This window comes from Struthio camelus, chromosome 11, assembly GCF_040807025.1.
Source record: "Struthio camelus isolate bStrCam1 chromosome 11, bStrCam1.hap1, whole genome shotgun sequence".
NCBI classification, from domain to species: Eukaryota; Metazoa; Chordata; class Aves; order Struthioniformes; family Struthionidae; genus Struthio; species Struthio camelus.
Window position 1 is genome coordinate 8640225 of NC_090952.1, and position 25109 is coordinate 8665333.

The 25109-nt window shown below is 42.2% G+C and overlaps 2 protein-coding genes across 3 annotated transcripts in view; one reads left to right on the forward strand and one right to left on the reverse strand.

The window, feature by feature from the left end:
* PAK3 (p21 (RAC1) activated kinase 3) overlaps positions 1-25109 on the reverse strand; it is a 273715-nt gene that overhangs the window by 174604 nt on the left and 74002 nt on the right. The gene's annotated exons all lie outside the window — the stretch shown is intronic.
* Positions 1-25109, forward strand: part of CHRDL1 (chordin like 1) — a 45919-nt gene that overhangs the window by 8235 nt on the left and 12575 nt on the right. The window contains exons 4-6 of one of the 2 annotated variants that reach the window (XM_068956940.1): positions 874-967; positions 20219-20361; positions 21382-21475. In XM_068956940.1, coding sequence (XP_068813041.1) covers positions 874-967; positions 20219-20361; positions 21382-21475 — 331 coding nt within the window. Of the gene's footprint in view, positions 1-873; positions 968-20215; positions 20362-21381; positions 21476-25109 lie in introns of both variants that reach the window. The other variant, XM_068956939.1, reaches the window with a different exon arrangement.

Below are 25109 nucleotides of genomic sequence, written 5' to 3' on the forward strand. Positions count from 1 at the left end.
TATTTAGGAGTCAATGGATTATTTTGAAGGAAGTGGCTAGAAAACACGAAATCTAAGTCTGCACCTCCACTGAAAGCATTTCAGTGCTCCAGAAGGCATATGAAAATGAAGTGGCTTTATTCCTAACACCACCTGAAACTACAGTAAGAGCATAGTATCGGTGCTCACGCTGAAAGATCTTTCTTCTTATAAACATGAGCAACTCAGAGCTAAATTAGGAGGATGAATTATAGATGGGAAATGGGAATCCGAAATGGATGGTCTTTTCTGGTTACAGACACTGGAGACTGAAAATTCCCTGTGTTCTAATTATAAATCAAACTTAGATGTGGTCAAACAGAATATTATGTTAATGACATGAATAATGAACACTATTCCCAAGACTTGCTCGTATTTCTTGGAAAAATGGCTACTCACCAACTGGTGTTCTTTGTCTGCTGGGGAACCCATAAAATGAAAACAAAAGACTCTCCGCAGTTTTCAGGAAAAATTACAGACACTGTTGTCTCTTGTGGTCTTGAACTAACCCTCAGTAGGGGATATCTCAGAGACCTACTATTCACTATCTCTATCTTAGCTCAACAAAAGCAAATCTTAAGCATAATCTGCTCAAAAGAAAACACAGATGAAGATTGTTGAAATCCGTTTTTAAGCATCTATGATTTTAATGTTTGTATGGGTTTATGCTACCTTCTGACCATCAGCATAAATTCAGAGGCAGTGGAGGTGGTCTGGGCTTACCCCGTGTAAGTGAAATCAGAACGTTGTAGACAAAAGCATTCATTTTCTAAATATCTAGGTGTAGAATGGAGAATATAGAAACTTGCAAGTTGGCCCGTTCCTTGAAAGCGTTGTATTATGTTCTACCTGCAGAATGGAAACGTACTGTGCAGCAGGATACGATGCCCGAGCCTACACTGTCCTTCTCCTGTGCATGTACCACAGCTGTGCTGCCCACGATGCCCAGGTAATGTATATTAATGACACACGGTCCTTTCTGAAGTAGCTATTTACTACACTGAGTAACAGCAATCAGGAAACGCCTGTGCTGGAAAACTTCTGTGAAGTAAACATCCTTCTATACCCACTTAGGTCATGAGACAGGCTTGTTGTATATATAATACTATGTAATACTATTGTTATAGTATTTTCTATGGTGGTTTCTTTTTAGGAAATCAGAAGTATAGATTCTGAAAAGGATCAGCTAGGTCACTAAGGCCAAACCCTTCCATCCAGGCAGAAGGTAGCAGAATTTCGTTCACAGGGGTCCATGGAGCATCCCCTCCTCACTCCTTCCCTTATCTCTGAACTCCGTCACAATAAACACCCTGTCCCACAACCTTCCCACATTTTCTACTTGGTGCTTTTCATAAGAGCAGGCTAAAATGCATAGTTATTTGCGGCGGTTCTCTGTTAATACGTAATTCTAAATTGCTGTGGCAAACGTGCATTTGTATAATATCGCTATACAACCAGTCTGGTAACATTTGCCTTTTACCTCTCATATCCAGGCATAGCTTCATAATTAGCGGGGACCGTTGTAAATCATAGAAGCAGTGCTGTGGAAGTTTATGGCTATATAAATCCAATTGGATACTGTATAGTAAATTCCTCCAGACTGTACATTTATTATATGCTCATTATTAAGAACCACTGTATGAAAGAGACTAGGCAGGATCTTTCATAAGGCTGTTACAACATTCCCGACATGGCCTAATGGCTGGGAGATCTGACTGGGGCTTTTCCCTAAATGTCTGTCTTAGTGGTACCCCTCATTTCCACTTATAAAAGAGTATTCATGCAGCATCATAGAAAGGGTATTTATTTGACTCGCTCCAGAGAGAGTTTCATTGTGTGAGGAAAACAGCTGCTCCCTGACCAAAACCTGTGAGCAGAGGGTGGAGGGACCCGAGTGCGAGAATCAGTTGGCTGTTCAGCAGGGACTGGAGTGTACTGGTTGCACTTACTGGAGTGTAAATGGAACCCACTGGTCAACTTTTGGTAGGATTCATCTCTCCAGGCATAGATAACAATATCTGATCTAGGTATGTAGAACCCCTTTGTAATAAGTGATGAGAAACAAGCATTTTAAGTGCATAACTCATCTGATGCCATGACAGAAGTCTGCACAGGTCAGATGAGTTGTACACTGGAAGCGCTGATATTTTCTGTAGATTGTAACAGAATTAGACCGCTGCTTTGGACACAGACACCTACATTGTTACTGTCTATAATGCAGGGAGATGAGTCCCGTCCTTCCCGCAGCACATTCTTGCCTTGTCCCAGAGTACAAAGAGTAGGTATACCATATGATAGTAACAGCTGTCAGTCCACAGGGCTGGTTTTAACACACCCTGTAGCAGCATGTGCCAGTTATCATTGAAGAGATGCAGCAGCTTCCCAAACTTACATGATTAATTGCTGCTCATCAGTGCAGGACTGTTTCCTCCAAGACATTTCCTTGCACTTTGTCTTTTCTATCTTATATTCTAAGCAGTGTTTCTTTTCACATATCTCTGTATAATCAAGGAAAACAACCTGAGCCAATTTACAGATAAAAAGGTCAGACATGCATCATAATTACAGTCACTATATCTTAATGGCTTTCTGATCACAAGGCATCATATTATCGAAACAGTTCTTTCCACGATAGCCTTCTCAGCCACTGAAGTACGCCAGCAATGAGTCTACAGAACGATACCTCACGTCTCTTTCTCCTGTCATTAGTGTTTTTATCATAGGTGGCTAGGTAGGTTATGTCCCAGCAGCAGCCTAGAGATCCCCAAAAGGTTTGAAAAAACTTAGGTTGCAGCTAGACATCATCTTCTTTCCCTCTAGCACTGACCTGCTGGGACAGCAGTTGTGCTTGGCCCTGGTATGGAGGGTTTGACAGCTTTGGCAGGCTGTCAGCCACTTCTTGCTTGGGATGTTGTATTCTTCTTTGCAGTGGTGATAACTATTGGACGTTCTTTGGGTAATCTCACTCTTCCTGTGTCCTGGGATGAGATTCATCCCATCCAACTTCAGATCAAACAGTTTGGCACTAGCTGACAGGAGAGTTTTAGCTATGATGGTCTAACACTTAGGAAAGAAAGTTTGTAAGGTAAATAGCTTTTACCTGACCAACTAGTATAGTTAGATAAAACTGGTACGATGATGTTAGAAACACGAACCCCTCTTCAGTTTTCAGATGAAAAGGACCTGTGTGTCCAAAAACCGGTCTGTTTTTCCAACTAATGTAAACTCCAGCTGGCAAGGGAATTATCTAGATACCTTTATAGCTGTTGGAAACACACTGTCCCCAGAGGGTAATTCATCCCGTTATCCAGAATGAGCAGAATTTTTCTCTGGAGATGCCTGTCTCTCTCCGCTGACTGTTGAGGGAGCACAGGCGAATAGCTTATGCTAGAGGCTTACTTTTTTGACAGCTAAAGTTAAACCAGAGAAATCCCATTCTTGTATGTAACTGGCATTTGGGGGCAGGCAGTGTTTTTTAAATATCTCTGTTCAGTATTTAGTACATAATCATACATGCTTCTAGATTGATTGTCTCTGGTTCAAGTGCTTTTTGGTCGTGAACTCAATCCTTTCTCAGTTCATATGGCTGTAAATGAAGATTTTAAGGCATTCTGCAATAACCTAGGGATAAAGAGTAAGGGTCCCAGTAAACTCTAAACTCTCTCTTATCAAATAAAGTTCTTGCTATTCATATAGTCTTCAGCAAGAATTTTATACTGTGCATTTAAACTGATAAATCCTGAAAATTATCAGCATCAGACTTTCCTGAATTGTGATCCTTTATCTTCTCTTAACTCCTCCTAGAATCCAGCTGTAGCCTATCTGCCACATACGATGGGCTGTTGCATTGCTGGAGTATGAGTTGGGCAGCAGCTCATTAAAAAATATGAGTTAGAGTGCCACTAAGTAATATTTTTTCCCTCACCGAATCTGTAATTCACATACAGCTCTGTACCCGTGTTCGGCAAAAGAGGACCAGGAATCTCCTGTGGTTATTTGCATTCTGCTTTCTGCAGTGATTATGTGCCTCATATGTGGATGCTCTGTGTTCAGTGGTAATGTTCATGCCTGACCTGAATAGGAATCTCAGACATAATTCTTGCACATCTCATTCCAGCTTTGCATTTCCATGTGTCTAACATACGATGTCTTTTGTGCAGCATCCCATGATATGCAGGAATTCCCCTTCTCTGGTTCCACTGGTTATTTTTTAATGGAAGGCGCTTAAGCTCTGGCCATTAGCCATCCATTTGAATTACTCTCATAAATACTCGTTATGTTCTGTCACGTTATGTTTCTCCTCCGTTTCTCAAGCTGCATTTCAGAAATGAGTAGTGCTAGTCACAGTGACTTCAGGCTCTTCCTCCTGACTTTCTGCAGGCCTTGTAGAGTGTAACTGCCCAAATAAGCGCCTCCTTATTTAACGAAGCAGACGTAATGCCAGGAGGCAGCAACTTTCATTGGAAACCGAACTTCATAACTACCTAAGTGGAGGAGCCGTTGAAGGGATTCCTTTGAGAAAAGTTGGCACTGCTCTCCCCTTGGAATTAATGTCTCCCGCATCCATAGTGACACTGGTCTCGCTGGCACAAAGAGATGCAGTGTTTGTATCCTGTCTCCCTGGCACAAGCCGCCATGAATCCTAAACAGCTGTCAGACATACTGTGAAGCATCTTCCACTTTTTGCCAGTGGTTTATCCTACCAGCTTCTACCACAGATTCATTGCTAGCTTTTCAAATCCAGACCTTGTGTCTTCCACAGAACTAGATATTCCTCCTATTTTGCTTTATCATCAGAATTAGATTCTTATCATTGCACGCATGTGACCAAAGAAACTAGCTTCACATCTCTGGGACTCTTTTTACACTCATTCGTGAGCCCCGAAAGGACATCAGATGCACTGGGGACTCTTTCTGGCAGTCTGCAGTCAAATATGCTAAGCTGGACCAAGGGTTATCAGCTGAGCTGGAACTAAAATTGCACATCTTACCCCAGCCTCAGAGCTTGAACTCCCTCCTCCCACCTCTGGATGCTCCAGGCAGCCTCGGAGGAGAGGTGATTTATAGAGTTAGAGAGATAATTCACTGCCATTCTTAGAGCTGGATCAGCTCTGGTGCTACCAAGTGGACTTCAGACCTCCTACCTCCCTGTCATGAAAACAAACTTCACGTACGAGTTCTTAAAGCGTCTTTTATGACACTATTATGGACAATGACTTTATAAATGGAACATTTATTCTAAACTGTATCATTTCTACATTGAACGATTGTCATTGAAAGCATTTAGACTCTCATTTAAGACTGAGAATTTTTGAATACCCTTTGGAATATGTAAATACAAGATGGAGCAAGCTTACACCGGAAGTAAAGATGCACAATGCAGCATTTAGACAGGGTTTCCATATGCCATTTCCTGGTTTGATTTCTCAGTGGATTAGACTGCACACTGATGTATGAATCAGCCCATCTGGCTCCAGTACTTTTTAAGCTTGCTGCCCTGGCTGAACATACTGGCTTCCAGGAACGTTCATGATTAGTAACACATTTATGTTTAGGCTCCTATGGTACTATGATTTTTCAGTCTGTATCAAATTCAAACCACTTTTCTAATGTACTTTTAGTTGTTCCTTAGATATTGAAATGACAGCAAAATACCAGGTGGTACATATATAAATACTTGGAGCAAACACAAAGATGGACCAGATCAGGTATCTGACAATAGTAGTCTGAGAACATCACCTAAAAATAAATGAGGCTATGTCTACATGGTAGACTGCAGCGTGACTTGGTGATACCCATACCTCCAAACTACTAGCTACTTTAGACCCTTGAAGCAGCCTAATTAGGACAGCACAGAGCTCACTGCAGCGCAAAGTCCTCTTGAGAAGCACAGAAAATGAACTTGCAGTGAGCTCAGTGCTACCTCCACTAGATGCCTTCCTGTAGCAGAGCTAGCTCAGGTAACACACTGCACTCTGTAGCGCAGATATTCTAAAAACTCAGTCCTGCAACATGCTAAGTACTTACACCTCCTGTTGACCCTGTATCATAATATGTAAGCACAGAAGCATTGTATAATACAATGCATCTTGCACTGAATTACAACCAAAATCTTCAGCCTGGGCAGTTGGAATGCTCTGGCTTTCCTTTGCAGAATCTTATCAATGTGTATAAGTATCTGAAGGGAGGGTGTCAAGAGGATGGGGCCAGACTCTTCTCTGTGGTGCCCAGTGACAGGACAAGAGGCATCGGGTACAAACTGAAACACAAGAAGTTCTGTCTGAACATGAGGAAAAACTTCTTTCCTGTGAGGTTGCCCAGAGAGGCTGTGGAGTCTCCTTCCCTGGAGATATTCAAAAGCCATCTGGACACGATCCTGGGCAATGTGCTCTAGGTGACCGTGCTTGAGCAGGGGGGTTGGACTAGATGATCTCCAGAGGTCCCTGCCAACCTCAGCCATTCTGTGATTCTGTGTGAAGGCACATACACTGAATTTAAAACATCTGATGGAGAGGTTTTGATTTCTGCCCAGCTCACACCAGAGCTCTCAGGTTCTCTGCCCTACCATGAAAGATCTCGGGGGTTCTCAACTCTGCCAAGCTTCAACCATGGAAACTCTTTTCCTCTCTGTATACCAGTCTGTCCCTCTATTGCATAAGTCCCTGGACAACTACATTTCTTCACAAACTATGTTGCCAAAAGACCTATTTTCCATCTTACCCCATGAAGAGATTTTGGTGAGGCAGTGTTACACACAGTCTCTGAGTATGTGATTTCCCTTTTTCTACACAGTGGTGAGAGGAATAAGGAAACAGGCCACAGAGAGATTCTCAGGAGAAGAATCACGTTCAGACAGCATTTCTTTCTTTCGTGATCCCCACTGAAATGTGAATTTGACAAGAGCAAGTATTGTAGTATATTGTATTGAAATCAAGCATATTGTGCTGAAAGTGGACACATAGTGTATTTTTAGACAATATTAACAAAAAAGGCACCTTATAGGTGCTATCTGAAGGCCTAGATGTTAGTCTATGAGATGAAAAGAGCAGTAATAACAGCTGCCATTTTATGAAAGACTTGATTATGGAGGAATCTTATAAAATCCACCACTGGTGGAAAACAACAGCATATGAGTGATTTTGATACTGAATTCTGAGTCCACTACACACAGCTGATGAGAGCATCATGTTTGATGCATCAAGAGTACTCAGACTAGCTGGAATTAAGGATCTGTGGATGAGTGTCTATCTCTGTATAAATCATTGCTTGAGAAAGGTTAGATCTTGGCAGAAATGTTCAGATGAAAAAGATCAAAAGCAACACCAACATCAGTTAAGTCTGGCATTGAATATTACAGTAACTGGGGTTCCCGAAAGTACTGTGAGTAAGGCAGCCTTCATATAGCTCCACTGTATCCATCAACCATTAGCCCTGGAGGAGTTCAAACATCTGACCTAAATGTCACCTACAAAGTCCAGTCTATCAGTGATGGAGCAGTGTACCACATGTACAAATGAAAGTCCCTCAAAGTGTCTCCATACAAAATACAGTGCTAAAAAACTGAGGAAAAAGAGAACTCGGTGTGCAGAAAGAGGGTTCTGTATAATTACTGTTGGGATACAAGAGTGAGGAAACTTCATAATCAACATTAATGAATCAACTGCAATGCTTAAAAGCCCTATCTGTTTTATTCTTTATTCATACAACATTGTTCACTGTGTTGGAAGCAGCTGGATTATCCGATAGAGAATATAAAAACAATCAGACTCCTGAAAATCTTGGTCACTTAAAACCTTTATGCATGCTTCTGTCTGAATTGTTCATCCACAGAATAATACCTTTCTATATTCTCTAACTGATGAACTACTCTCTGAAGTTCAAAACCACCTTACTAGTGAGTCCTTCTAGTATTGCTTTCCTGACACCAAGGAATAGACAACTGACACTTGAAGAAGAGAATATTGACAGAAGTATGAGTTTGGAGCTATAGGTACATGTCAGATTTTAGAAAAGCTGGCCACATTCTCGGCATCCTGGCCACTTTGCCACATAGTTGACATGAGCCTCATTTCATGGAAGAAATAGTGCATGCTCAGCTCCCCTCCAGTGTCCATCTCTACCTTCTCTTGTTACTTCACCTCAGCATCTGAATCTCTTGAGACCTTTAATACGTGATGTTACACTGCCTGTAGGCCCAGAAGCTATGCCACCGCCTTCACAGCCCACCTTTGCACTTCTCAGCTGATGCAAAAGAAATCAGAAATAACCTATGAATGATCCGAGCTTTTGGCAGTCACAGGAGACTGGGGAACAGCAAGTAGTCAAAACTGGAGAACTTCTTTCTATTATCTATTGATAAGAGCAATTTTCAAATGTCTCCAGTCTGCACTTGACTCCTGTGGAGGTGTCAGAGAATTACGAAGCTGTGCCTGATTATGGTTACTCTGTGTGTACAAACAAGCTGGATATTCACATCTGGAATATAAAGGACTCACAGAATGTTACACAGCATCAGAAATTAGTGAGATGTCCTGGTTTACGCTCTTATAGTCCTAAGAGCGGGTAACTGTCAGACAGTTCAAGTAAATTGTTTATTTGGAAGAAACTTTGATTTGGAAATACAATGAAACAGGCATTCTTGTGAGATGTCTCATTCTTCACATTGACCTGGGCTCAGATCAATATTCATTTTTTCTGTAATTTGCCTTTGATACTAGCTTCATAAGGAATATTTGCTGTCACTGCCAGATTGAGGTTATCGCTTGTTTCCATTCTGTTCCTTTGAACATTAAAAAATTCAAACAATCTATCTGTAAACCAGCTTCCAATATGCACTGAATAAAAACACGTATCTGCACACATGGAGGACAGGATTAGTTAGAACTTCCAGTCTTTGGACTGACATGGTAGGTTGCTCAGAATTTTTTCCAAGATAACTATTTCATCAGAGCTTCAGAGATACCTCAGAAAGGATTCAAAATGCACCAAAACTTCTTTCAGTTTGCTTCCTTGGCTGGAAGAGTGATTGATAGACTCATATAATGGTTCAACCTTAGACCAGGAATTAAAATGGAGCAACCCAGAAAGTGTTTTATAACTACTTCAGAGTTTTGTTGGGCATTTTTTTATGCCACTATAAAAGAAAACACAGGAAATTAAGCTACAGAAAATATATTAAAATAATGTGAAGAGCCTGACTTTAGCCCTAGAGAGCTAAAAAACAACCAACAACCTTTTGAGTGTTAAAATGAAACTACATCTTTGGCTTCAATCTGTATGAAAGTTCATATTGTCTAGATAAGGTGCTACTAGTTCCTTCAAGCAATGAGTTTCATATACTTTCTACCATCTGATTGTATTAAAGACTAGCTGTTGTGCTTAACTCTGAATGACTTTGGAGTTTTTGGAGTTTAACCTTGTCCTTAAAGTTATTTTAATGTAAAGCATTTTGTGGCTTAATATCTTTGACACCTGCATCGCTGAGAGGTGCATATGGATTTTGTTTAGGACTTGTGTTTGCAGTTTTTGGACAGCACAGCTTTTCAATCCAAATTTACTGTCAGCCTTAGCCACTGCCTTAAAAACAACACGGATGAACTGTTTTTGATGGTTTTAAAAGGGACCTTCACACATCATCTCTGCTTCTTTAAATCATAGATTTATAAGAAGTTAGGTTGTGATGCACAGACTGAGGAAAAAGGCCAAATGCAGATGGACTGAGGACTGATCCGCAGTCTACTGCAGTATAGTCAATCAACAGATTTCTGTTAGCTTTGATAGTTTTTGGACTAAGCCTTCTATGAAAACAGATGCAGTTATTGACTGTGATATAGTCCCCCCTCTAGAAATGCTAAGGAATATGGTAGAAATATGAGACAGAAGATGAAAGAGGAAACTGCCTTTACACCATACCACACAGAGTAGGTGTTTGGGCCAGATTCCAAATCTATTTCATTCAACGGACTTCAGATCAGGCCTTGAAGTGACACATTCATGCAGAGGGGAAACAAAAGTAAAGAGAAGAAATTAGGCAAAGGAATTTTTAATAGGAGAAAAATCAATTTGCTCTCTTAGACTGTGCTATAATGCCCCAAGGACTTCCTGCCACAAAGGTTATTTAAAATAATACTAGGTAAACCCTAGACGATAACCTTGCACTGAAACAGCGTAGTAAGTTTTCTCTACCTGAGGTTCTTATATTCCCATGAGATGATGAATCAGGATTTAGTTCTGGTGATGAAGTAGCTATAAAATATTTGTGCTTTATCATTTTTGACTTGGTAGTGGTAAACACATTTGCTTTTTCCGCAGCTGGTGGTGTTGACTTTGCCACAGTCTTATAAAAAAGCCATTTGTCCCACCACGCTCTGATGGCACTCAGGGCTCAGTTTAGTTGTCCAGCCCCAGAGCTGCACTAGCAGCAGGTCAGGAAGATGTACTAACGCATGGATGGCGTTGACGGGTTTCATGCCTTTCTGAGGCAGAAGTACGCAAGAGGCCTCCACAGATACTGAGGGAGGAGGATTGGCAAATATCTGGAAAGAAACAGAGCATGTGCTATCCCTAACACCAGCTCACCATGACACTTGCTCTACAGTGCCCCATGCTACCAGTACTACACAGATTCCCTGTCGTCTTTGTTTCCCTTATCCCCTCTGCATTTGACCCCTCTCACCAAGTAGCCCCAGAATAGCACAGTCATGCCATGATATGATCCGAGAATGTCTCCTGCACCAAAGGCCTTTTTGGGGAAAATGAACCACACTGGCAGAAGAAGGAAATCCAGATTCCCAGCTATACGCTTCTTTGCACCAGCCCTTCCGGAGCACAAGATAAGGATGAATTGGATCTCTGGGTAAAAAAGCAAGCCTGCTGCTACCACTGTACCTTATTTTCACTGGTTCTGCAGGAAAACAGGCAAGTGTTCTGTGTTATATAAAAGTATTGCTATCTGTGAATGAAATGCACTGCATAAACACAGATGAATATTATTTATGTGATCCATATAAGCATGAGGATCTTTTTGAAAATAATATTTTTTTAAGATACAGTTTAGTTTGAACACAAAGCATTGGGTCCGATCAATGGCGTTGTTCCAGATTTATTCAACTTAACTCAGATCAAAATCTGGCTGACTGTCACTCTCTTAGCAAGCTCTATAATCTCTTTCGGCAGGATGCTTCCCTCACCCCTTTAAGTCTCAGGCTGCTGTTTTGAATTTGTAAGGATCAGATTATCAACACATATTTATTCCTTCATTCCAAGTATGTGTCTGATACTGAGTAGCTGTTTCTTATCTGTAATAACCATACTCTATTGGCTTACGTGCAGTAGAGGGGAGCGCCTTAAAAATAGAGGATTTGGGCCTGAAGGCGGGTTTCTTTATCTTTTACTTGGAATGTCACTAGCACTTCGATTCTCTCCAGGACTGGGGAGAGCTGTGGCTGAACCTCTTGGACGTAGACACTAAGGCAGTAGGGGTCAAAGGACAGGACTCATTACCACTTCTTCAGAGCTCTGATTCCTTAGGTGACAGAAGGCTGCTTCAGATAGCGTTAATCAGAGCAGCTGCAGGACTGCTCACATCTAAACAAGGTTATCCATGTGTCAAAAAGACTCTTCCAGCAACAGGAAGAGGCACATATCCTTACAAAGCTGGAGAGAAGAGCTTAGCCCCCCTTTGCAGGTCACCTTGCAAAGGGAATTTCGAAGCTATTGGATTTACTGGTTTTGTTTCTCTTCTGCACCGTCATACACTCTCACTGATACTGATATATCACGCGCTGTTGCTTTCCCGTCCAGAATCAAGCACACCACTTAATTTGTCATGACCTTCTTTTTAGTTTAGTTTCTCCTCCGAAAGCTCAATAAGGTGAAAAAGCACTACCTGCTCAAGAGAAATGTTTTGTACCAAGGCACAGCTCACAGGCTTTGAATTAATTTTCAATATTGCTGCCCAAAAACTGAAATTAATATGTTACACCTGGTTTGCTTTGGGTCCAGTCTCCAGAGTTATTCACTAAGGAGTACTTTGTTCCAGAGGTCGTTCCCCTGGTTTTATTAGGACCCATTTGAAAGCAATGGACTAATCTATACCGTGGTGGAAAAGATCTTGCTTACCATGTGCAAGGTGGGACATTGGGGTATATTGTTACCCCTAACAAAGTTCTAACTCTCTGCACCAGGAATTCCAAAACAGAGATTTATGAGTCAGTCCAATGTCATGGATGCCTGGCAAAAAAGGCAGAGACTGTTTTTGCCACCGCTAGCCCCAGCTCCACTTTCAGGTAAAGGAAGGAAGCTGGAGTGGGAAGCACACTTCTTAATCTGCACGTGCCTGGCCCAGGATAGCGCTGTTGTTATTAATGACAGTACTCAGGCTGGCTAGTTTTGGGAACCCCTGCCCCATACCCAAACACAAAATGAAATCCAGTCTGAGACAGATGCACACCCCCTGTGGATGATAGCCTGTTTCATATTAAAAGTACATCAGTGGTATAGGAACAAATAGCATTTTTTGCACTGTGGTAGACCTTTGGCAACTGTAACTTGCATGCTGGGAGCAGTGGAAGAGAGCTAGGGAGGTAACAAGGTGCATAACATAAAGCAAACTTCCAGCATCTTATCTGCAACTCTGCTCCATGCATTTTATGCTTCCAGCTCCTGCCATGAATTGCAATCAGTGCAGATTAGCTTTTTATTCTCCATTGCTGCCAGAACTTTTTTTTTCAACCCACTCTGTAGGTTGCAGGATCCACTTGCATGATTTCATCCAGAAATGTAACTTTCTGCACATAAATAAATTATCCCATTACTGTTATTCTAAATTACTTCAGTTCATATTTTGGGCCCTCCTAAGAGTTTATCCTTCACAGTGGAATGCGAAGGCTACTGGGTTAGCCTTTAACATTGTTATAGATACACCAGTACAAAGACCCGATAAGCAAGATTCATCCCTGTATATCTCTGCTGACTTCTGTGTGAGTTACCCTAGAGAATGATTTTGGTTGTAGGGAAAAGACCTTGACTCTGTGAAGGAGGAGAACTAACAATAAATTGCTATCAAGGAGAGCTAGGAGGATGTGTAACTCCTGCCCAAACAAACGGTTTTCCAAACACAGATCTGAGGTCATCGAAGCGCTGCCCACTGTGTTGGACAGTGTGCGTACCTAAGCAGGTTCAGGTTTCATATAATTTTCAACAAGCAAAGCATGAATCCCAGGGGGAAGTTCTCTCATAGTTTAGTTGGGCTCCCCTTTGGCATTAGAAATGCTCATGATCTGCATATTTTTCAGAAGAGGGTTTTATTTAAATTCAGATTCTTCATAACTGCTCTTTGTATGCTGCTTTTGAGTAGTTATCCTACAGTTCTCACACTAATTTAAAATGCCAAGCCAAGTATTATTGTCTCACAAGATGTTATGTTGTTGTATTTGGGGTGTCCTGATTTCCGTACAGAAGCAGCATGTAAGGTACACTAGTTAGCTGGTGCCCAAAGACAGTTTCCTGCACCAGGATACAACCTTCAGAGCTTTCAAGTACCTGTTCAAACGAAACTGGCTCTCCTAGTTGTTGTGTTCAGGAAGTAGCAAAGCTCGCCGGGAATACACGGGATTACGCAGGAGAGATGGCAGTGCAAACAGTTGCCCCGAATCATAGCAGAATGCAGTTGCTTACCTCGTGAATAGGGTCCCAAAACCAGTCCTCATTCTCTTGGTCCGTACGTGCTTACGTCACAAAATCCTCCTGGATTCAAATTCATAATCTATCATCTGTCTAGTTATAGAAAGTAGACCAGAGAGACTGTCCACAGAACAGTTCCCAGTATGGTACGTTTCTTAAGGCATTAAACCTCATGATTAATTTCATATTGTTTAGCACTTGATTGTTTTTATAAAGGTGGTTCATAAAACAGACAAACTGCAAAAGCCAAGCCAGGCTCAGTGCCTAGTGTTTCTGCTTGATGTTAAAAGCCCATCTTTTTCAGTAAATGACACTAGGTGACTCTGAATGTTGCAGTTTAAAAATAGTTTCTCAGTTAGCAAGCCAAGAGTCTGTAGGATTTTTTTAATGATCTTTGCCAGATGTTCAGATACTAAAATAAGCAATAGTGAGTGTGTTAAGGAGAGTACAAACAAGAGCATCCAGAGTATTGTACCAGAAGGTATCGGAATGGAGATGCAATAAAAAAACCACAGCCCATTACCGCGATGCTGTGCAGGGTCCTAATGGACTGTACCAAGAGGCAAGCAGAAGCATGAACTTTGCCTACACAGGCACTTCCTTGCCAAACCTGTACCACCTCCACTTCAGGAGGACACTCTGTTACCACTTCACTCTATCACTGGTTGCAGATCAGTAAAACTCAGCACAGTAATTTTGAGAAAGCCAAGCTATTTGGTCTCATTGTCCACAATGGCTAACGTCACTCAAAAGCAATTGATTTTCTTGTCTTGAAGGTCAGACTTCACATAATAAACAGTAACTTACTGTTTATTGCCCAGTGATTCTGGGGCTGTTTTGCCCGTCTGTGAGTTAAGAGCCCTGAGACTGTTAGCTCTTGCGTCTGTGCCTCCTGGCTTCTTCCTGAAGGATCCAAGTTGAACACCTCACTGACTGTAGTAAGGTCTGGATCCTGAAGCCCTTCCTCAAGTAAGTCACCCTTCTGTGAAGTTCCCCAAGAAGCTAGTGTGCTCTTAGCCAGTTCCTGCTTTTCACTCTCTGCACAGAAATACTTCTACAGAAGTTACCACTGTTTCAAACAGCAGGAACTGCCAGTGGAATTTCTCCCGGCTATTCAAGGGATTAGTTGCAGATAACTGCTGCTTTTCTGCTCCATATCCAAGTAAGGGTAAAGCATCTCAGCAACAAGCTTTTATAAGAATCCAGGAAGGAATACAGTTAGAAAGAGACGAAGCTAAAAGATGATGTTTGTGAAACTGACTGTGATCCATGAGCACAGCATCAGTGGCTCCCCGGAGCCTGGAAGCTCCAGGAACCAGGGAGCCCTGGGGTCCTCGGCCAAGGTCTGCGTGGCCCTCAAACCTCTGACTCTGGAAAACTCAAGTCCCTGACAGACCATCAGGAACCCAGGCAGGTTTCCATGAAAAATTTGTGATTTGAGGAGCCTCCACCGAACCAGAAAATTTCCATCAGCACCTGCTGCCACTTCACACGAAGTTAGTATCTCTTCGTGGTGAACTTTTTGCCATACTGTTTCTTCCCACCCCCTATCAAAGGGACTATAGTTCATGGAATAAGTGAAATAGAGTAATATGCAATTCTGTTTCGGGGGAAGTTTCATATCAGGTTGTGCTGTTGTAACTGATATAAATCTTGCTTGTCCAGATCAGTAGTTCCTCCTAGGACAAGCTTCCATTCCTTCACACATAATCTTAAGCAAAGAGAATTACAGCAGGAACCTAGGCTGAATCCAGAAGGAAATCTTTCTATTGACTCGTTAAGGATTTACCTTGTGCGTACAGTATGTCAGTGAAAAAACACCTAGGTAGACTAGTGGTGGACAAAATCACAGGTTTGGAGAAGAAGAATACTTGGATATAATAATTCAAGCATAGTCACCATAGTCTCCAGTTGCTTTTAAAATTACAGATTATTTGAAACTAACCACATTTTTGATGCCGTTGTATGCTGTTGACTGCTTGTAACACCTGAAAAATTTCTTCATCCCTGTTCAGTCTTTAAAGCTACTTACAGGATAAGTTCAAATCCAGAGCAAGTCATGCGCTAAGCTGAGGGTGCACATCTTAGCCCCTTAGCATTACCTAATGCTAATGTTGTTGGTGATAAATCACTGCTATTCATATTGCTAACTCATGGTCTTATCCTGATCCCACTAAAATCACAGGCAAATGTAAGTAAGCATTGCTTATCATCTTCTACAGTGAAGTCTGAGCCCTTAGAGAATAAATACCAACCACAGAAACAAGGCTACTTCCTCTTCCACTGATGCTATAATATCTTTGCCCTATACATTTTATATTGCTTCCACTGACATGCTGTGAATGCTAGAAATAAAAGCTCAGATTGAACCACGTTAATTAAAAGGATTCACACAGATGGTTTGCCTGGTGCTTTGCAAAGGCAACAAATTAAAGCAATGTTACTCAGCACCATTAAAATGCCAGATAAACCTTTGGAAACAACCTTGATTAGGAAACAAGGTTTACAAACAGGAGCTTTGAGCAGTGCAGTATATTTGGAGTTAATTAATCTAACATAACTTAACTGAGGCACAGAATAATGCATGCTGATATGAACCTTAATGCCAAGATTTTTCAAAGTTCAAACCTGGCACTTACTAAAACAATTTACAATCACTCTAATTTCACATTCTACAGGAGAACATGATATCATGAGGGAGTCTAAAGTCCTCTAATTAGGTATGATTTAAAGAGCACTAGAAAAGAAACCAAGGCAAATCCTAGTGGTAGGAAGGCAATAATAAACTATCAAAGACAGAAAGAGAGAGAGAAATAGCAGCAGACAGAAGTTATATATAGATATGCAATATAAACAAAGTTTCCTCGCAATTCTAGACAGATACTGTGTTTGCAGAGGATCAGCGGCACTCTCCAATATGGTGTCTCCAATATATGACGGTATATAGTTTCTACAACAGCAATGTGGTCTCAATTCTGAAACCTTCTTCCAAACTTTATGTTATGCGCTCAAATAGCCCCGTTTAGTTCATGTGCTAAAAGATAATAATGTGCACAGGTATGTGCTGCATCAGGACCTAAAATAATATTCCCTGTGGTGGAGACTGACTTTGGTTTATAGTCATTACATCAAATGAGCCTTCAAAACAGCGATAGAATTGAGTCCCATTATTCCCACAGTAGGCAGACGTACATCCGTTTTGGGCTGTATGTTACAGTTTATCTGTGGTAGGCCTAACTTCTGTGATCACCTTTAAAAGAAATATAGGTGCTGCAGGGTTGCATGGCCAAGCAACATCTTAGTAGCTCCATTTAAAATGAAAGCCTTTCTTCACTAGCACCTGCAGCAGAGTCGGATAAGGCAAAGTCTCTTGATGTTACTTTTGTTACTGAAAGATCTTCCTGGGACAGATAATCCCATTCCCACCTGAAGTGCCATTTAGAAAATGCCTTTAGAAAATTCAGAATTCCATTATGTCCCCCCTGCTCCTCTACTGGTCTCAGATGGCCAGATTGCAACGTCTTCAGACATGTTTCTGATACTCTCGCTTAGTTTCCTATCCCTTCTCTGTGAGACCCACAAGGGTCTCAGAGAGAAAATTGTAGTTATCGAGGACTGTAGTTATCTATTTTTCATGTAGGCCCTAACATTAAGCAAACAATACAGCAGCAAACCTTGAGCTGCTGTCCTGAGTTGGTCCAGAGCAAGCCATCTTATTGCTGTCCAGCCTCTTCCTTCATGAATAACGCAGCAATATGAAACATCTTCTTTTTAACAAGGTTAAGAGATTCACGGTGATCATTTAACCTGACAGTGGTGGAAACCAAGACAGAAATCAGAATCAGAGTGAGCATGAGCCTATATAAGAAACGTAGGTTTTGTCCCTCTGCTGCCTACTTTCCTTTCTTCTATCTGGAAAGGCAGCAATGGTTGCCTCTCGGTCTTGTCTGTCTAGACTCAGCCGGGGTATGCTAGGGCTAATCTCCTGCTGCCTGGAATCCCATAGGAACTCTGCAAACACTTCAACAGTGCCATGATTATCGGGGTAAAAGCAAAAACATCATGTAAACAAAAGTTTCACCATCTTTCTTCCATAATTAGAATCGACAATTTAAAGGCATTTGGGGATTTCATAGTGATTTAATTGTGCAACGCTGCATACCAAGGTAAATCTGCAGTAAAATTTACTCTCCTCATCAAATTCTCTGAAAAGTCCTTGTGAGTCTTTCAAGCGCTGATCTTTGCAAGCATCAGACCATGAGCCAAACGCTGCTGGTTGCTTTTGGACAGACACTGCATACAGGCATAGCAATGTCCTGCAGAGGCTGCATTAACAGGCCCTCGTATCCAGGCAAGAACCATCTGTATTCTTTCATTTCCCCTTTCATTCTCTTTCCAGTTCTACTGCTCTTCCAATTGCCTGAGGTGCAAGGGGATTACCAAGGGTTTGGCAGTCTGTCTTTCTGCTTTCTATGAGGTGATTTCCAGAAAGCCCAAGGAACTGTGGTGACACAACTTTCAGGAGGAGACAGAGTCCTGAGAAGTGTTTCTTTATTCATGTTTTCCAATATCTATGCCTCATGGGACAGTAGCTGAATTTCTCACTGGAATGTCTTGCTGATGACTTACACAGGATATGTCTTAATTAGAGCATACATCTTGTCATTCCAGAGTGTGCATTACTAATAAACTATATGGAAAATGCCAAAAGCAGTGCACTGCTGTGCCAAGCACAGGTGCTGTCAAAGCTTTATATTGTTCATAACATTTTGGAAAGGCATCATTAGACTCCTTTGATTGCACTGAAATAATGCTATCTCTGGTGACTCAAAGGTGGAAGTGCAAATACTGTGTTTATCTCCCGAGGAGAAAGGAAGCGTCAGTCAAGGAGCCCTAAATGGCTAACTTCACTTCTGCTGTTCTCTGGGGCACAGCAGAAGGTTCTTTGCTAACCTTTACTACTAGACCTTCAAATACTGTAGGATGTGTATGATTCACAGTCAGATTTGACATTTTCCATTGAAAAGATTATTAATATTTGATGGTGCCATCATAAAAAAAATGCTCCTATGGAAAGCTCTAAACATCAGTGTTTAACACCAGTGCTTATCATCAGAAAACTCCTGCTCTTTTGCTTGAGCTGCCAGCTGAAAAACTTGCATTCTCTGGTGGCATAATTTCACAGAAGAAATCTCCCCAGGATTATCTGATAGATAGGAAAGGGGCTATATAGCAAAGCCTGAATTTTCCGGTCAGGTTTCTTTTACGTGAAAACTCAAGCCCACTAAACAAAATTTCAGCTGCATTCCTAGAAATCTGCAGTGATTCTGGCTCCAGAGAACAAACACATCACTGTTACTTCCATGGAGCTCTTGTTCAAAATGCCTCTTGCCATGCCGAGATGCTAAATTCACGTGAATGTAAATGTATAGTGCCAGAATCAGAGCCCAGTAAGTATCAAAGTGACTAACATTTCGCAGGTGAAGTATAATTCCTCTGCACAGTTTGTCAACTGATAATAGTTAAAACAGTGCAGGGGATGTTCTAAGCATAAGGTATGGATAGCTTTAAGTCACAGAAGAAAATCTGACCCATGTGGTGCAGAGCTCCGTATCAGAGCTCTTGAGCTGAAACAGCAGGTTTCAGAGTTGAATTGACACTGCCACCTTGTGTGCTCTGTCCTGTGCACTGAGTTCTGCACACAAAGTGCACTGATTTGCACATTTGCCATTCATATGCGGATAAGAGAAACAGCAGCTTGTTGGGTGGCTTTTGAAGTCTGCATTTGACAGGTTTGCCCATTTTGAAAACATCGCCATAAACAACAACAACAAACTGTGAAAGCCCCTGGGAACAAACGTTTCCATGGTACAATTATTCTTGGGCCTGTTTGCTCTTGATGCAGTGCCATCAACAGTATCGCTGTTCCTGTACCAGCAGGTTTGTGCCTGTGGATGGCAGGAAGGCAGCAGCACGCACGCAGTGTGGTACAACCTGCTAACCTGCAACTAAGGCTCCTACGTGCTGCCACACTACAAATCATTAATAAAATAATACGAGTCCTAAGAAGGGGGAAGCCGTGCCGCAAAGGGTGTTACTGATAGTGGAATTTTGTGTATATACAGAACCTAATGCCTTCTACATTAAAGCATGAAGAAAAAATGTAAATGTAGTAAGCGGGCACATAACTGCACTTTCCCACCCCAGCGGGCAGCAAATGCGGTACCAGACAGAGCAAGAGGAACTACAGCAGCATGAGACATGGCCCTCAGCGCTGGCATTGCAGTTGATCACAGAAACCCTAAAACAACTGGGACAGTTAACTCAAAGTATGAATTATTAAAGTTCAGCAAAACAGCAGCTTGAGAATGTCACTTTTATTTTGTGGCATAGCTAAACCTGTCCATTTCTAACAAGTAAGATAAATGGGGGAGGAGGGAAGCTTTTCCCTTCCTGTAGTCATGATATTGCTAGTTGTCAAGAACATGAAGTGTTCCTTTCCCATTGCTTCCAGAAGACTCCCTTTTCTCCGTAAGCAGCAAAATCACCGGGAAATCCTGCGAATACAATGGCACCACCTACCACCATGGCGAAATGTTTGTGGCGGAAGGGCTTTTCCAGAACAGGCAAGCAAACCAGTGTGCCCAGTGCAGCTGCTCAGTAAGTAACATCGTTTCATAGAGCCATGCTCTGTCTATGCTTCAGTTCTCCTTTCCAGAGGACAGGGCGCTGAAATGTGAGGAATACATAGCACACAGCAGAGGCTGGAAATTGGGAATTCATGCTGAAACTCTCAGGAGTGCTCAGAGCCGGGCTGCAGCACCTGGTAAATGCCAGGCCGCGTCTTAGTAAAACACAGTGTACAAAGCTCACCCTGTCAAGCACCTACTGTAAGGGAGCTTACATTGCACAGGCAGCAGGTAAAATATTGCTGCTTGGCATATACAGAGTATTTCACTTCAACCCAACTGGAAAATACAGCACTAAGTTGCTGACTGAAACTAGATGCATTTGAGCTGAGCTGATGAGTAAAGAGCCCCAGAGGCTGGGACTGGAGAGCCCTGTAACCTGCCCTTGGGCCACAGATCCATCCCCGAGACGTTGCCAGTTCAAATGCAGCGTATCTGAGCAGTCACCCAGCGACGCTTCAGAGCTCCTGTCTGAACGCAACGTCCCTCTCCGTCCAGCCAGCTCTTCAGTATGAAGTACTGACAACTCTGGACCTCCTCTGAGCAAATCATCGTATTCTACATTAACTACAGATTTAATAGGCCAAGTACCGAAGGGACTTTGTGACTGCAGGTTTCAGTCACTGGTACGTCTTCCCTCCAGGTCAATGGTAAGACACGCCAGAGGGAGAGCAGAGAACTAATACCAGGTGGTTTTAATCCCACCAACGTCAGGTACATTTTGAGCCTAAATTCATCGAGGTTCTTCCCCCCACCTCCCTTTTTTCCTTCTCTCCTTTTTCCCGCATGTTTTTTGAAAAACGGGACTTTCCTCTGTGTGACAATAAATTTAAGAAATGCTGTTCAGACTTCTCATTGGTCTAACGTTCTGCTTTTGGATACTAGAGCACATTTATGTAAACATCAGCACCTCCGTCCATAAAAAATGCATATACAGTACCATATGAACTGATGCCTCTCCTTCTAAATGCTCCTTGTGTTTTCCTGGCAGGAAGGGAATGTGTACTGTGGGTTGAAGACGTGTCCCAAATTAACTTGCTCTTTCCCAGTTTCTGTTCCGGAGTCCTGTTGTCCGGTTTGCAGAGGTAAGTCCTAGCACATCTGTAGCAGGACACAGGTTTGAGTTCACTTCTTCCCCTGTCAGACCCCTGTCAGACTGGTGCACTGTCACGCAGGTCTGCAGGTCTCCCCTTTACTCACAGTGCAATGCATGTGGGGAAATTAAACCTTGCATTCCAGCAGGGTGACATTGCTCGCTTTGTTTTCCTAAATTGAAACAAGGAGCAAATGCACTGATGACCAAGTTGCAGCCTCATACTGGGTAAACTGAGGATTCAAATAAAGCATTGAAATAGCTGCCATTGCTCTGGGTAGAAAAGCTTTGAAATAAAAATAAGCTTCTATCTGACAAGTTACAAGACCAGCTCTAGTTGTACAAGACCAAGAATTTCAATTCATAGGATAAGGCCAGTTGCTTCACTTTAAGTGTTAACCGATATTCAGGTAATTTTGGTATTTTACTAGTAATTGCCTCTTAGATCTTGTACACGCAGGGAACTTGATTCTAGAGAAGTGTACCGCCAGCCTTCCTAGCCTTCCTAAATGTCTAAGCCTAAATGTCTGTCTAACAGCCTAAATGTCTGAGAATTTCTAGATGTGTTTTATCTCACCATTGATACTGTGGCTTTTGAATCACCATCTCTAGGGTATCTAAGCACCTACGGACAGTTCTCAAAGATGCAGACAGGCACCTAATGGTGCTTAGGGTTTTCAGATGTGCCACTCTTATTGAGATGAGTGATGCCAGGCTGCTTTGAAAATCTCTCCTGCTTGCATCTCTGTGCACCTGTGTCTCAAACTCAGTACTACTGCATGGTAAAAATAAGGAGTATTATATCATCAATTTTATAATTTTGTATATGGTGCTAGAGTTTAGAAGCACAGACTAGCACAGTCTGACAGTCCCTGTCCTAAGGAGCTTACTAACTACGCAGCCTGGAGCAGAAACCCTGCGAGGTGAAGGGCCGAAGCCAGAGAGAGGGTACTTCAGGGTGTATCAGTGGTGCAGGATGTCATGGTGTGGTGCATGGTGTCATGTCAGCGTGGTGCAGAGGTGGTAGAGCAAGCTTCGAAGGAGCACGTTCCTGAACAGAAACTGTATAGCCGTGTCAGTGCAGCAAGCTTTCTGAGCTACGTACCCTGCCGAGATGCAGTGCTAATCAACTGAAGCATGTCACCGTGCAGGACTTGATCTTTCTGCAGGGCAATGCTGTGTGCTGCGTAAATACCTCAGCTCTGTCGGAGCAAGCATGAGGATTTCTATGCAGTACTCGGCTCTCTGGAGGAGACTGTGCCTCATTCTCTGCTGCTTAGCCACATTACTCCCCAGTATCTTCTTTACAAATTTTGAAACATGTCCCCAAGCAAACAGCTTTTAAAGCTCTCTGATCTCAAGCAGGCAAGATGATAGTCCTGGCTTCCCACGGGGAAATCTATATTGTTTTAAATGTAATGAACTGACAGTTCAATTAAAGTAGTTATCTGGTGCCTGGTATCTGTTCCCTCAGTGCTATTTTTAGTTTCTTGGGATGGTCGGGATAATTTTCTTTTCATGGTGACATGGGTTTGAAACCAACCTGTTACAGTTATAAAAATCAAACTGTCTCTCAAAGTACAAAGTATAAGGCCTTGGTTATGCTGTAAACTAGCCTTTCGCTGGAAAAATCAGTCACTGAAACCAAAGAGGCAGTCATTAAGAAAAACAAGCTAATTAGAAGTAGTGTTCCCATATAAGAGGTGAGATTAAATTGGATTATGCAGTAGAAGAGACACAGTATCTCCATTTATGCAGGGTTTTTTTTCTTAAAATGTATTCCACTGTTTATAATTCTCATTTAAAGACTTTAAAAATTATCTTTTCTCTCCTAACTAACCTTATCCTTTTCTGTGTGGCACAAGCTGTTTTCTCTTCCCCCGCCCCGTGATTCCTAGGAAACGCAAACCTAAGCAAAATGTCTGCATCAAGACACCAGCACAACTCGTGGGATGAGAACTGAGAGTCAATTCCTGTTCCCTGCATGGCCAAAAAATACTAACATAATATATTCAAGCTTGCTGAATATCCCATTCATTCCTCTACTACTGAGTAGAGAAGGCTCCAAACCCTATAGTTGAGATGTTAGTTTACATCAGGATCCAGCTTCCATTAAGTCAAGGGGAAAGGTCTCATAAAATGCCTAAGTAGAGGGCAAAACAATGATACGTAGTATGCAATAAAGTAGCGGATGCATGATGGATCCAACTGAGTTAAACGTGACTGAGTTAACTCCAGGACTGGAAGCATGCCTGCATCATGTCTCTCCCAAGCCAGTACCACATACTCCTAAATACTGCAGCTACCCTGCTTCCAGGCCCCAAGCTAGAGTCTGTGCATGGCATTGATCTGTGCCAGTTACGCAAACCGCCAGGCCCCTGATGTGGTACTGCACTGCATTCCAGTGGCAACGCTCGGCACGTCTGGAGCTCAGCTTTAAGCCACTAGTTTTTATCTGTACCTATATCTGAACTCCGAAGCTGGGGAAAATTCCAAACTCAGCTCCACACTAAATGATTTCTCCTATTCTCACATAAATCTTCCAAGAATCCAGTATCAATTCAAGTTCCGTAGCTCATCTTATCAAGGAGCATCTCTCAATATGTCTTTAAAACCTACTTAAACCACATTCTCTCTCCAGCCGGAACTGATTTTTCCCTGCTATAATTTCTGTGGTGGCTCATGCTCAGTTATGCTTGCATTTATGAAGCTGTCTGTACCCAGAAAACAGCTAGACACTACTCCTGAACAGAAACTGAGGGGTTCTTCTTCTTTCCAACTTTCCTTTCCGTGAGTGACATGTTTGGCTGTGAGGAACCAGAGCCTGGCTCCACAAGTCCCTCGCATGGATTCTCAAAAGCATTCATTCGCTCTGCATCACGTGCACAAATTGCAAGTGCCCTGGCAAATCCTATTCTCTTTTACAACACAAGTCAGAATGTCCCTACTTTGTTATGAATGTACTTCGCATTATGAGTCTTATTCTGCAGTATTTTATTTGCCTGTTTCAAAACAGCAGGGCTGAACAGTTCATACTCCATACATGCAAATATAGGATCCTATGAGCGTAGATGGGATCCAGCCTTAGCGGGCCAGTTTCTCATACATCCCGACATAACAGTGCCTGAAGCAGGTGCTGCTTTTGTTTGAGAGTCATGCATTCAGCATGGCCATCATTTCTGTTTATCCAATAGACTATCTTCGCCAAAGGTGTGGCTTTTATAAACAGATGACAGAGCCCCCTTGGTTCACAGTCACACCTGGGAGATGAAGTCTGAACTATCCACTTTTATTGGAAAATGAAGAGCAAATAAGGAGGAGAAAAACCCACATAGATATGGGGACAGGACATTTGCAGCACCAAATGAGGCTTACTTTTTTCTTTGTATATATAATGTAATGTTAGTTATTAATGGCTACGCTTCAGAGCCAACTACAAGAATATAACTCGGGATTCAGTTCACAATCAAGTTACATGTCGACTGAGCAACAGCAACTGGGCCTGTGGGTTCCCTCAGCCCACGGTAGACAGAAAGCCACCCACTTTAGCCTTTCCTTGACAGCTTAGCTAAGTCATGTCTCATTGCTTTTGCCTGAGATCACATAGGCAAATGGTTGCTGGAAAT